This window comes from Pygoscelis adeliae, unplaced genomic scaffold (assembly GCF_000699105.1).
Source record: "Pygoscelis adeliae isolate BGI_AS28 unplaced genomic scaffold, ASM69910v1 Scaffold245, whole genome shotgun sequence".
NCBI classification, from domain to species: Eukaryota; Metazoa; Chordata; class Aves; order Sphenisciformes; family Spheniscidae; genus Pygoscelis; species Pygoscelis adeliae.
Genome location: NW_008824766.1, coordinates 392,273 through 406,334, shown reverse-complemented (window position 1 = coordinate 406,334; position 14,062 = coordinate 392,273). Strand labels below are relative to the sequence as shown.

Genomic DNA, 14,062 nt, shown 5'->3' with positions numbered 1-14,062 from the left:
ATTTACAGGAGGTGAAGGAAGGAAGGACCCGCAGCAGCATGGGGAGAGGGCACCCTTCTGAAGGCCATCCTCTGCTGAGTTTTTCCCACCTCCCATTGAGCAAGGCATCGCCTCTCCAGCCACAGCACACTGGGTTAACCCAGCAGCTCACCTGTAGCCACTTCAAGGGACAGAGTAGACATGGCCTAAAAAGTCACCAGAGGCACAATTTCCATCTAAGTTCTCAAATCCATGTCAGCAACCCCCTGCCGAGGATAAGAGGAGACAGCGCAGCTCTTCCTGGCCTCCAGCACGAAGACCAAAAGCACTTGCAATTTTCTCTGAGCAAATACAAGTGCAGATCATGCTGTCAAACTCTTATTTGATTTGTTTCTCGGGTGGCTCCACTATTTGCCTTCATTACTTTCTCTGCCCCATGCCATAGTCCAATAATGTAGCATCTGCCCAATAAAAGGTCCATTAATATAATTTACAAGTAGTTGGCACTTTCCGCCTTGCCCAGGAGAATGGACTCCCTGGGTACCCTGTTCCTTGGAAAAAGAGGATTTTTTTACCGTGAGCAGGAGAAGTAACTTCCGAGCACTGCTTATTGCCTGATTTAGCTTCATGAAGTTACATTTCTCCCTAAGATTTGATTCATGGCTTGAAATCCAGACTCTTTAAGTGTATTTCTTTAAAGAGTCTTGAAAAAAAAAATAAGGCTGGAAAGAAAGAGAAGGGAAGATGCTTTCCTACAGCGTCCAGGGACGAGGAAGAAGATACCTCCGGCTCTTTGGGAATGGCCAAACGGGCACACTGAGTCAGGGGAGGAGGAGTGCCTGGTGCTCCCAGTCTCCCACCTTGCCAGGTAAGGCAGCCCTGACTGGGTGAGCTGCCACATTTCCTCTAGAAAAGCCTTTCTGAGGCCAAGGTTAGCCTAAATACATACCTACGGTGGTACGTATGCATGTATAAAAGCCTTGCTAAGGGTTTGTTGGGATATTGGGAGGGAAACGTGTTTCCTGAGGAGGCTGGGATGGTAAGGAAAGTGCAATGCTCTTGCTGGATCTCCGCACCCCTTTGGTCTGAGGCTTCAGGATGTGCCGATGCAGCAGTGGGCAGTCTGTGCCGTGGAGCGGTGCTCACTCTGTGCCCTTTTTCGGGAGCAGAATGAATCATCACTGCTATGGGTGCCAAACCCAGCACCCTCCGAGCTGTGAAGCTCGTAGCCTCGTGCCTAAACTTGCTGAAATCAGTTGGGGCTCCTGCAAGGTGGGTGGCATTGCCCTGCGCCTTTCAGCTGAGGAGCACCCAAACCGGTCCTGCTGCCTCGCTGGGGCTCACCCTGGCTCGGGGCATCGCTCCTGGGGAAACTGAGCTCTTCCACACAAGGCGCTTCTGGCCACGGGGCCAGCATCACCCAGACCTTGAAGGTGACAGAACACTCCTGACGGATGAGCCACAGCCTGGGAGGGGGCAAACCCATCTGCGAAAGGAGATCGCTCTGGGAGAAAGGTCCAGAAGGGAAAGGGGAAATTTCAGGGAAAGCCCAAATGTCTCCAGCCACAGCGGTGCCAGGTTTCTATATTTAAATGGGTTTTCCTTGGCCTTCAGTTTTCAAGCAGCTCCATCATGTTGCAGGTGAAGGCTGCCTGTGCACAGAGAGGAGACAGGCGGTTTCTGTACGGGACTGGCCTGAGCCCTCCCACACACCGGGGCAGCGGCAGCACAGGGGTTAACACGGAGCCTGGTCTCACCATCCACCTTCTGGCAAAGCCTTGGCCAAAAACCGCGTTGGGGCTAATGAAATGATCCTGCAGATGGGCCAAGCGCGGGGGGCTGAGAGCTGCTCCCACCCCTGGCAAAGGCAGGGGAGACGAATGCATCCAGGTCCCCGCCCTGGACACCAGCTTTGCTGGAAAACTAGCTAAAGGCAAACCTTAATGGGTCTAAAAGAGCACAAAGCTGTGCTTGCACTGTCATTAGTGCAGGATTTGTGCAGCGCTGCATAGCCTAAACCTTCACCCTCTAGGTATTAAAAGGTACATTTAGCACTAAAGGACTGGAGGGTGCAAAAATGCACCAAGCAGGGAGAGTCCCACTTTGCTCACTCGTATTCAGTCCTCTCTCTTTTCCCCCTGGTGCCTTGGACCCAAGGGGGTATTTGCACAAAATCAGGATCTGTTTTTCTACCTCTGCTTCTGCCCTTGCTCTCACCTGTGGAAAGGAGATCCTCCTCCTGCCACTGCTGAGGCTGGAGCGAAGGCAGCGAACCAGAGGAGGGGTCAGAGGGGACAGCAGCAACATGGTGGCTCTCGGCAAAGTGCCCAGCTGTTTTCTGCAAAAAAAATTATATCCTTCTCTTGGGGGATGAGCCTGTTTTTGCAGGGCTGGCACTGGGCACAGAGCAACCTCTTGGATGAGGGAAAATTAGACCAGAAGGTCCTGAATATGCCAGCAAGTGCCCGTTGGCCACATCACACCCGCGAGCATCCCAGCTGCCAAAACCAGTTACCCTGGGGTGACCTGTGAATTCACACCCACTGGTGCTGCGGCACAGGAGAGGACCCGTCCTCATCGGCAAGGAGGGGTTGAGGCTGAAGCAAGCCCCTTGGCAGAGCGGGGCTGTGGTGGGACCACGTCTCCCTGCAGCTTTCGCTTGGAGATGCTCCGGCTCCCTCCGGGTGCTAAATTGAAAGGATACCAGATTGCTTGGCTTGGTCTTCCCTATTGTTTTAAATTGTTCTCCCAAATCCTGGCTCGAGCACAGTCAGGCTTTGTGACTAAAATTGTCACTGGCACAAAAAAGCCGGGTGTTGGGACCCCCTGAATGGGGCTGGAGATCCCCAAACCTGTTTCTAGAAGGTTTTGGGGGAAAACCATGAGCCACACACAGGGTGTCTGACTGCTGACCCCAGCCTCTGCCAACCCACACATGCAGAATAAAATTGCACAGGCGTTGGCCAAAGGCCCTGTTCAACTCTGGAGCTGTTGCACCGGGAGGATGTTAAACTTTTGGGGCAAGGGAGCAGGCCAGGAGCTGGGAGGAACAGCAAGCAGACACAGAGACCGCTCCAAGGCTGGTGCTCCCAGCAAGGGAGGAGGTGCTCACAGATATGACCCGTCAGACCAATCTCAGCTCCAAGGATCGGTGGTTTCCTGCTGCAACCCGTGGCTTCTGGAATAGGGTTAAACTCCGTTACATCTCCCAGTTACATCTGCACAGGGACGATCAGCAGAGAGCCACAATTCTCTTTCCAGGAGGAAAAACCTTTAAACACTTCAATTGCCACACTCAGCCACCCTGACTGGGTGCAAATGGGTGCTTTTCAGTCCCATTATCACCATTTACTGTGTTTTCTTTCTTTTAGCTTTTTGCTGCTGTATATTTAATTCAACCAACCACCACACAATCAGTAGAAATCACTCTTATCTATCTCCCTCCTTCCATGGCAGGGGGCTGAAGAAGTCCTCACCCAGCCCTCATCTTGCGGGGCTCCCAGCTCACGCAGATGATGCTTTTGCGTGGCACTTGCTGCTGTTGTGTTTCAGGCTCCTGCCAGATGGACTCGCCACCTGTGAGCTGGGATTGCTGCAGAAAAATAGGAATGAAACCCATCTCGAACCATTTGCTTTTCCATCTGTGCAAGGCGGTTGTTTAAATCAGCCCCGGCAGAGAGGTTTGGAGCTGGGGCCAGGATTAGTTTGGACAACTGAAGAGCTGGAGAGGGATGTGGATCTTCTTTTAACCAGAACAGAAATCACTTGAAGACACCAGGAAGAGCAAAGAGCTCTTAAACGGAGGGGCCCAGAGCATGATGCAAATACAAGGCAGCACCTGGAAAAAGGCAGCTTGAGTTTGGGATTGCTAACAGGCTTCTGGGATGACTAGGAGCTGTAGGTGTGGGAGAGAAGAGTAGGGCAGGCAGCAGTAATACCCTCCCCTGTTCCTCATTAATACAGCAGTGAGGCTTGATGAGTCTCCTAAATTATAATGACTTTCTTGTCATTAACTTGATTTCTTTCTGGTGACAGCAGCAGCGAATTGGTCCCAGCTGTTCTGAGCATGGGATGAGAAATTAAAAGGAATTAAACTAAGCCAAGTGCTGGAGGGGTTGGTGTGCAGGGGAGGGGGTGCTTTGGGCCAGTGGTAATCTGAGGGCTGCAGTAGTGGGGGCAGTGGGAGATGCCAGGAAGGGAGAAGTGGGGTCAGGGCTTACATTTCTCCCTGCAAGCAGGACACTGAAAAGTGGGTGCCTGCCACAGTGGGGTCTGGCTGGGGAGGGGACACCCACGTGTGTGCTGAGGCCACTGCCATTGGAGAGGACATGTGGAGGCTGATGGGTTGTGGGGTCTGGCCCTGCCAAGAGAGACAGGCAACCTGTAGGGATGCTTTTTGGGGTGGAAGTTGCTGAAAGCAACTTGAACCAACAAGCCAAAAGTCTGCCCTGAGGAAAGCAGGACCTTGTCCACCACTTGCTATAAACCTGCAGCCCCCCAGGGATTTCCCTCTCTCAGGAGCATCCCCCAGCCGGGACCTGGCTGGGGGATGAAGGAGGGCAGTGCTGCTGAGCTTCTTTCTGAGCCTGTGCAGGCAAGTGTCAGGCAGCAAAGGGTCTTTATCAGCCATCCCTGCAGAGGTCAGGCACAGGAGCTGAGGAAAACCAGATTTATTTCTGTGTCTTTGTTTTCTGCTGCCTGTTGGCAGCTCCTGTGCCTGCAGGCACCTGCCTGCCAGGGCATGGAGAGGGGCTTGCTTGGGAAAGCCGCTCCACCCTGTCTCTGCCAAAAACCCACTGGGGACCTGTGTCCTTCCCTTCTGGCAGCCCCAGGTTGATTCCTGTGTGAAATAGAGCTTTTGGCCTGGCTTTTAGCCCCAGGGCCAGCTGGGACCATCCTGCGCATGATGTGGGCTCTGGGGGTGGGAGGGGATGTCTCGCACTTGGTCTCAGCATAGTTAACGTGAGATGGTCATTAATGTGAGACAGTCGCTCTACCTGCTCAGGAAAGATAACAAGAGAGATGTGTTTGGTGTCCAGATGCCTCTCGGACAGCTTTCTCCAATGTGTCATATTAAATAGTCCCAAACTGAGAAGGCAAACTCGCCCTGGCTGCCATGATAAGCACAAAGAGCGATAAAACCCTGTAATTAAAGTCTGCTGCTATAATAATGTTACAGCAGGGACAGCTGGGGTCTAGTCCTGAGCACACATCCACGTCTTGGGTTTTTACTTGTTTTCACTGCAAATTCATTTTGGAGGTAGTAGCCCAGGTACTGCTGTGTGCTTTGGGTGCTGAGAAGGAGGGGAAGATGCCGTCCAGGCACGGTGGAGTGGGGGAGTGAGGGCTGTCCTTCCGTTCCTGACTGTAATGCAGACCGGCTCCTCAGCAGAAGTAAATACCCTCAAAACCGCATCTGAAGAGGAGCTGACCTTTTAGAAAAGTACCCGATCTGTGGGGAGGCATTTCCCCTCAAGGGATTCCACCACCACCCTTGGGAACCTGTGCTCATGTTTCACTGGTCCTAAATAACATATAAAACTAGGTCAAAGTTAGCTTTTTCCAGTCTGGGCATCCCAGCCTTCCTCTCCATGCTGGAATTTGTTTCATGCCAACGAGCACCGGAAAGCCAGTGTCCCTTCATCCCCATTTATGCAAGGGACCAGGGCAGATGCCTGGGACGTGTGCCGGGGTGCTGGGGACCCCAAGCATGGCTTTTATGGGCTACGGGGAAGCCCTTTGCAGACTGTTGTCCTCCAGGTCAGTCTCGGGGTCCACCACTTGCACGGCCCCAGCCCTGGGGACCTGCTCGGGGACAATGCTCAGGGACAATGTCGGGGCCTTGGGCTGAGCTCGATCCCCCCAGCCCCGCCAGCAATAGCAGCCAGTTGTTAGCAGTCCCCGCTTGCCCCGGAGCTCTGCCATCCAGCCAGCTTTAATCCACTTACTGCCGTGCTAATTGTGCATCGCTTTCATTTCTTAACCAAAGTGTCCCCATGAACCAAATTAAGCATCACGCAGGCTCCTCTGACATCAATTCTGTCATCTTTAGTAACAACGCGTCGCGACAGGAGAAGGTGTGGGCTAACCAGACGGTCTGTCTCTTCTAACGCGTTGCGGTGGGGTTTTAACCCTGCCCCAGGTGATGCTTGTGAAGGTGTCTGGTGGCTTTAATGGGCCACTTTGCCCCTGAAATTGTCCCTGCGTGTTGCTGCTAGGCTGTGGGGAAGGGCACTGTGCATCGTACCTCTGTCCTTCCCATCACCCTGCCGTTGAGGACAGTGGGATTTCAGGCAAGGGGGGGTGTCCTTAAATAACATACAGACCTTCATTTCTTGGATGACGCCCTTTGCCCATCTAGCCTTAGTGTGTCCCCTCCCTGTGTGCCCTAAGGGGGGCAAGGTGGGGAACGGGGAGCCCATCCTTTCCCTGCACGTGGCCCGGCCCCTCCAGGGCTGTTGAGTTTGCTGTGACATGGAGAAAACCATCCCCAGCGCAGATGACGGTCGCACCACAACATGGCTGTGAGTCAGCCTGAGCATCCGGAGCCGCCGCTGAGCTCCTCCATCCAGGGCCCTCGCGGTGGGCTGTGCTTCCCACTCCTCCTCTTCCAAGCCTCCCTGCAGCACACGTCTGCCTGGCAAGCTGGTTCCTAGGTGAGTCCTGGCTCTTTGGGAAGCCACGAAGGAGCCGGGTGGGAAGATGGGCTGCCTTCAGCATGGGGCTAAAAAATGAGCCCACAGGTGTCCCCGAGGAGCAGAATCAAACCCTACATATATTATATTTCCCTCGCCTGTCTGTTTGTCCTCCTTCCTACCTCTATGCTGCCCATCACCAGTCTGTAGGCACTAGGTGATAGCTTTTCACCGCCACCACTATCCTGGAGTAAGAGGAATAATTGAAATATGGTTCAAAAAGCAGCCTAAATCAGTGCTGAGCTCAAACGCAGCACATCCCTGAGGTTCCCTGGCATTTACATTTTCCTGCTTCCCTGCTCCCCTCACAAAGGCTGGGATCTTGGTGGGAAAGGCTGCTGTGCTGCATCCATGGCCGGGCAGCCCAAATCCACCCCACTGCCCGGCCCCAGACAGGGACCGCTCACTCCCAGGCATGCAAGGGTTTTGCTAAATTCCCGCTGTATGAGTTTTCCCCATATCATGGCTGTGCAAAGGAACCGAAAAACAACCCTTCCCTTGGCTTATTGAAGAGGGATGGCAAAAAATCCGCTGGCACTCTCTGGAGCCATCTATCATGGCTCCAAATATACAAGGCAATCACTGTAAAACTTGAGTTTGACTCCCTAAGGGAAAAAAAAACCCCACCCCATGCCTGTTGCAAACAGCCACAGCACAAAAAAAAAGCCTTACAAGGCTGGGGCAGCCTTGTAGATGGATTGCTTTTTAATCCCCAAAGCTACGGTGATAAATCTTTTTATTGGAGGCTCCAGAGATACTGTGTCACTCAGGGCGTGCGGCAGCACGGGGGGAAAACAGCTCCACGAGCTGCTGGGAGAGAGGGATTCTCCTGGGAACGGGGCCGGAGGTGATGGAGGAGGGATGGGTGCTCACCGTGGGGGTGCTGAGCGGGCACAGGGGGGGCAGGAGGGTTCGGTAGGGAGCGGGTGGTTTGGCAGGAACCGGCCATTGGACAGATGCTGCTGTAAATCTGGGAGGACAGATGGACAACTTCTGGGGAACGGCTCTTTGGCAACAAAGCACTTGAAGAGGAGACGGTGGCGTGGAGCCTGACCTGGCCACGTGCTCTGTATTGCAGGGACAGAGAGATGCTTCCCCCAGCTCTGAGTGAAGACCCAGAGCAACAGCATCCGTGCACTCCCACCAGCTCCCGGCCCCCAGCGTTCCTCTGCTCTGTCCCCTTGCGTTCTGAAAGGATCATTTATTTGGTGAGAACTCCCAGGCAGTGTTTTGGGATCCTCCTTCCCCCACAGCCATCCTGAAGCGCCAGTCGATCCCCCCGGCCAGTTACACGGGTGGGAGCAGTGGGAGCAACTTGCCCCATCCCTGGCTTCTGCTGCCTCCCCCCCTGCAGGGCTCTTTGCTTCTATACCACCTCCCCGGCAGGAATAATCCCTCTAATTTATACCGTGAAGGTGGCAAGGGACCAGGCTGACCCCGAGGGTGCAGGGCAGTGGGGAGCATCGTCCCTTGAGCAAACAGGCTCTGCAGGCTGTTCCTGGGGGCTGCAATGAGCCCGAGGCAGGCAGGAGCTGGCAGCCGCTGCCTTCCCAGTGATGGAGAGGTGTAAAACCCTCTCCACGAAACCGTTCTGCCCCGGGAGATCAGTTCCTTTTTTATTAGGTTTCATGCCCTGACTGTAGCTTTTACTAAAACTAATTATGGGATTAAAGGACTTGCCCGGGAGCCTTTGATTGCAGCATCTCTCATGAGCCCGGCTGGCATGCGGTACCTGGAGACTTGGGGTCTCCACACGCCATCGCAAAACCCTGCCCGGGGGAGCAAGGTTTGCCCACACATCTCCACCCAGGAGATGCCACTGGCCGTGCTGCAGCTGCAACTTTGGCAAGCCTTCGGGATGCTTTTCAGGGTGATCCCTGGTCCCAGCTGTGTGTTGGGGGCAAGTGGTAGGGCAGTCCCCAGCATCGCCACCCAACATGCTGGGGCCTCAGCAGCACACTCCCCTCCTGCATCTCAGAGAGGGGAATTTGCGGTAGCTGAGAAGGACGGGGAGTCCCAGATCAGGGGATGGCAGGGCAGCTGGAGACACAAGACTGGATGAAGACAAAGCCAGTGCCCTCATCTTTCTGGCTGCTCTGAACTCCACTCCAGCTGTGCTGAGCCCCAGGACTCCCCAAAAAACCCCAGGGGGACACACACTGTCCTCTGGCACTGAACAAGGAGCTCGAGCTGCAGCGACCGCAGCTGTATCCTTGCACAGCCCGGCTGCTCACGAGCAGGGGGACGCATCCTCCCAACTCACAGCACGAGGGACCCCAAAGCTACACGCAGGCAGCTGTCACTGCATAATAAAATGCTATTGACCACCTATTAAAAAGCCATTCCCTGGAGATTTGTGGCCAGGGAAGCAGCCGGGTGAAGTGAGATGGAGCAATAACGGCCATCAAGAAGGCATCAGTCATGTCCACCTGCGCAGCAGTGACGAAGGACCCTGCATGGCTGCCAGGGTGCTGTCCCCTGCCAGGACCATCAGCAATGGGAGCCGGCAAGGGAAGGAAATAGGTGGATCTCGATGCCCTTGGCCACGCTGACATCCTCCGGAGAGAGGCTGTGAGCAGCTGGCAGGACCCTGAAGCGCAAAGTTACTGCAGCCCCACGCCCACCCTCACTCAGCAGCACACAGCAGGACCCCACAAGGGCCGAGGAAGGGCTTTGCCCACAGCAGACCTTGCTGTGAGGATGGGGAGTGGGGGGGGAGCCGGCCGCACTGTCCGCGAGCCAGGGACCGGGTCGATAGGACCAGGAGGGAGTTTGCAAGCCCCAAATCCTGCCTGTTCTTGGTCGCTGGCCTGGCTGTGGCCCCATGTGATATGCTTAGGAGGGGCTGGAAGCAGAGCAGCAGCAGGCAGTGATGCCTCTGCCAGCGCTCTGCCTGGGGCTTACTGCTCTGGTATTTCTGCTCGGGTCCCCAGGTGAGCCCTGCTGGCACATCCACACTGCCCAGAGGCACGGCCGCGGGACACCAAGCCAGGGAAGCCTCCCCAGCTGGCCGGTGGGGAGCTGGGGCTGGGGAAGTTGTGCGAGGCAAGAGCTCAAGCTGCTCGGACAGCCCATCAGGTGGCATTTCAGAGCCTCGATATTTCATCCTGCGGGAGGACCTGGCGTACGCCAGGAAGTCAGCGGCATCGATCTCAGACAGTAAATCGATGGGTCCTTCCAGCCTGGGGGAGCGCGACCAGCCAGCCCGCGCTCCCTGGCATTTTCATGACATTTCCCAAGCCGCGTGTCTGGGGACAGATTGATCACCACCGCTCCAGAGGCAGCTCCCCCTCTGCAATGGCCCCAGCCCCAGCTTGGCCCGAGCATCCTGGAGACCGGGAAGGGTGTGTGCATCCCGCTCACGCCTTCCCTGCCGTGACGTGCCCTGAGCTCACCCGGCTCCGCAGACCCACTGCGGCAGCAGAGCCCGCAGACAGAGCTGGTGGGACACCCCTGGTGCCCATCACCCTGGCACATGGCCTGTCCATCACCCCCCAGGAGGATGGCTCGGGTTCAGTCCCGTGCTGGGAGCAGAGCTGGGTCCTGGGGGGGGACGCAACCAGGGCACAAATCAGGCCAACGGCTCTTTTTAATTCTCAGTGAGGCTCGGCCCATGCAGGGCAGGCATGGAGGAGGGCTCCCCACATTCCTTGGAGGTGCAGGGGTCCATGGTGGGATGAGGAAGAGGAGGGTGGCACCTGCCAGATGCGCGTTGGAGGGGTGAGAGTGGGGCATGTTTGTGGGGCACGGGGAAGGTGCAGAGTTGTGCCTCAGCGCTGCAGGCAGCCTGGGGCTCCCATTATCCTGTATTTCCCCCTACAAGGCTCTGGCAGGCTCCGGCTCTGGAGGGAGCGGCCGTGCTCCTTCCCTGGCCCTCGGGGGGCTGGGGCGGGAGGAAGGCTGGGAGCAAGGAGCCTTTCTGGTACCCTGCAGCCAGACACCGGCTGGCACCACCGAAGGGATGTGCAAGAAAATCAGGGGCAGGTCAGTGCCAGAGGGCCCTGGGGAGGTCTCGAGGGAGAAGGCACCCACAGACCCTTTTTGCCCCTCTCCATCCCGTGCAAACCTCTCCCGCCCCTGTGGGTCTCAGCCCGGGTGCAAGCACCTCTCGGGGCACCCATTCAGCATGGTGTCCTGAAACAGCCTGGGGTGCCTGACACCCCTGACACCTGCACCCGCGGGCTTACCCTGCTGGGCCGGGAGGGATGAGATGTTTCTGGGGATTGCTGGCATATCCCTGACATAGAAGCCAGCCGTCCCCACGCTGTGAGGGATGCCCTGGCCTTGGCCAGCCCCGGCGCTGAGCGCAGTGGGTGCAACGCATGCAGGGCACAGCATGGCCACTGCCACCATGTCCCCAGAGCAGTGCTGTTGAGAAAACCAGTCTTCACATCCCAGTGGGATGGCACAGAGAGGTGGGGACCCCTCCATTGCTCCTGCCCTGCTCCCCACCGTGGGATGGGTGCCACAGTCAGATGGATGCTGGTGGTGGGGAAAGCTGGTCCTGGTCCCCCTGCGTCCTCCTGCTCATCAGCAGAGGGACGTTGCATGCGTGGTGGCCTGGCCCCCCTCCACCTCCTCCAGCTCGTACTCCTCAGCGTCGGAGAGGGGCAGCCCGTTGGCGCTGGGCATGGGCTCGCACTCGGTGCTGCGGGTGGTGGTGCGGGTGACGCTGGGTGAGTATTTCCGTGACCGTGGTGGGCGGTGGCCGGGGTGCCACATCACCTCTTTGAACATCTCCCGGAAGCGGGTGGACATCAGGTTGTAGAGGATGGGGTTGGCGGCTGAGCTCAGGTAGAAGAAGACACCCGAGATGATGTGGACGTACTGGAACATGTGGAGCATGTGGCTGGTCCAGGTGGAGATGAAGCTCCAGACAAGGCGGTCAGTGTGGAAGGGGGCCCAGCAGATCCCGAACACCACCACCAGCACAACTGTGGGGAGCCGAGGAGCTGGTGTTACTGGGGGGATGGGGCTCACCCCTCTGGGGACCTCTAGTCCCTGGCCAAGCACTGCCCTGTTTCGGCTTCGGCCATAGCAAAGAACACCCAAAAAAGCACGGGAGAGAGGAAGGGGGAGAGGGGAAGGGCCTCCCAATGCCTTGTTGACCTGCCGTGGAGGTGCTGGACATCTGGGCAGGATCTCCCTCCATCTCCTGCCAGGGCTGCTCCAGGTGCTGCTATGCCACGTGTCTCAGCTCCCCATCGGCAGGCAGCCAGCCCCACTGCAACCCCACAGCATGGCTGGGGGATGCTTCTGCAGGCATCCAGCCTCCGGGCACCCTGCCACCTCTGCCAGCAAAGCAAAAGTGCTCCCTGCTAACCGGGTAACCCATGGGGCACGGCCAAGTCCAAGGAGCAAGACCTATTTGCGCCCTCTCCTTGTGCTCCGTCGATTTCTTTTTATAACCCAGCTCTGCTGATGCATACCCACATGATGCCATACCTGTGCCATGCTGCATCCCTATGGCATGCGGGGACAAGTCCCCCTTTGTCCCCCCTCCCAGCCCCGGTGCCGGGGAAAGCTGGAGAGCTGTTACCACTTGTCTGGGACGTGGCAGAGAAGCAGCCCTGGCCCTGCCGATGGACTGTGCTGGGCAACTCGCCATCGCTGTGCCGTCATGGGTCTGGGAGCACGCGGAGGTCAGCGTGCTGGGGAGAGACGGCTACCCAAGGGCAGCCAGCTCCTGCTGCTGGGAAGGGGGCCAGAGGCTGCGGGGATGGGGAGCTGAGCAAGGGCGCAGAGCGGTGGGACAGAGGGATGCTCCAGTCCAGCCTTGGGTCAGTGCATCATTGCCCCAGGTCGGTCGCAGAGGCTGCAGGGCTGGGTAGGAACTGGTCCCTCTCTGGGAAATCCCACCACCACCAGCACATGAGGTCTGGGCTGGGGGGCAGGTTCCCCCATCCCACCTCCTTTCACTTTCTCACCCAGCACTTTTCTGGAGGAGGGGAGGTCTCGCGGCCAGGAGGGAGCTGGCACGAGCAATCCCCACCGCTGGACTGGAGCCACCAGATCTGCCTTTGCCCCAACACCCCATGAGCCAGCCCTGCAGCCTTCCTGCAGGATGACCCAGCAGCTCTGGACTGGCCGTGCCTCTGTTTCCCCCCAGCACCATTCCAACACAGCCTTGGGAGATACTCCTTGGCCCTGCCCATCCCCAGCATGGGACTCCCCAGCATCGGACTCACACAGCATCTTCGTGACCTGCCTCCTCTTGACTTTCTTCTGCCCCTGGGCTTTGTGGCAGTCGCGGCCGCCGCTGGACTTGGCTCCCAAGGCCTCCAGCATCTTTTCTTTCTTGAGCTGCAGGCCGATGAGCAGGTAGAGGACACTGATGGTCCCCATGGGCAGGAAGAAGAAGACTATGGTGGTGATCTGGATGATGAGGTTGTAGGTCAAGCGCGGCTTCACCAGGGTGCAGATCTCCGAATCAGGCACCCACCCTCGGCCAGGCACATAGAGAGGCTGCAGCCCATGGAGGCTGGTGTTGGGGATGGAACAGACGACTGACAAGACCCAGATGGTGACGATGACCCTCTTGGCATGATTCCTGGTCACCACGTACTTGGCCTTGAGTGGATGCACCACAGCGATGTAGCGCTCCACGCTCAGGGCCGTGACATTGAGGATGGAGGCGAAGCAGACGGCCTCAAAGAGCAGTGTCTTGAAATAGCAGCCGCTGGCACCTAGCAGGAAGGGGTAGTTGCTCCACATGTCGTACAGCTCCAGCGGCATCCCCAGCAGCAGCACCAGCAGGTCGGAGACAGCCAGGCTGAACAGGTAGTAGTTGGTGGGCGTCCTCATGAACCGGTGCCGGAGGATGACGATGCAGGTGAGCATGTTGCCTACAGCCCCCACCACGAAGATCAGCAGGTAAATGACACAGACAGGGACAAAGAAGCTGGACCGTCGAGGTCCCAAGTACTTATCCCGCAGCTGCTCCTCTGTCAGGTTGGCATCCTTGGGGTCGAACAAGGTCTCTGGGTGAGTCCTGTTGCAGAGATCAGGGCTGATGGGCTCCACAGAAAAGTCTCGCTGGGGCAGGGGGAACTCGGGGCTAGAGCAGTTGACGTAGGGATTCATGTCTGCAGAGAGATGGGGAGGTTTGAGGGATGCTTTCCCAACCCCTCTGCTGCCCCCGCTCCCTCTGCCCCTCTCCCCATTGGTGTCAGGGTGCCAGAATGCTGCTGATCACCACGGCTCTGCACCCTCACACCCATCCTGCCCCAGCCACAGCCTTTCCTTTGGGAAACCACCCAAAATCTACCCCCAACCTCCCTTCAGGGTTCCCAAGCGCTCCTTGCCCCATTTCCCATCCACAAACAACCCTCACAGCTCCCCAGTCCACCTTGGCCCCTTTGCCCTGTCACTGGGGGGATGTCAGCAAG

The 14,062-nt window shown here is 57.2% G+C and overlaps 1 protein-coding gene across 1 annotated transcript; it reads right to left on the bottom strand.

Annotated features, from left to right (window-relative positions):
* Positions 1-11,204: 11,204 nt before the first annotated feature.
* NMUR1 (neuromedin U receptor 1) lies at positions 11,205-13,757 on the bottom strand. The gene is made up of 2 exons (XM_009323573.1): positions 12,863-13,757; positions 11,205-11,608 (listed from the first exon to the last, which is right to left on the bottom strand). Exons 1-2 carry the CDS (start codon positions 13,755-13,757, stop codon positions 11,205-11,207), a joined length of 1,299 nt encoding a protein of 432 aa, XP_009321848.1.
* Positions 13,758-14,062: the final 305 nt, after the last annotated feature.

Coding starts and splice junctions, on each gene's coding strand:
- NMUR1 (XM_009323573.1), bottom strand. CDS start 13,757: ATGAATCCCTACGTCAACTGCTCTAGCCCCGAGTTCCCCCTGCCCCAG. Junction 11,609..12,862: donor GCAGGTCACGAAGATGCTGT/GTGAGTCCGATG, acceptor GGCTCCCCACAG/TTGTGCTGGTGGTGGTGTTC.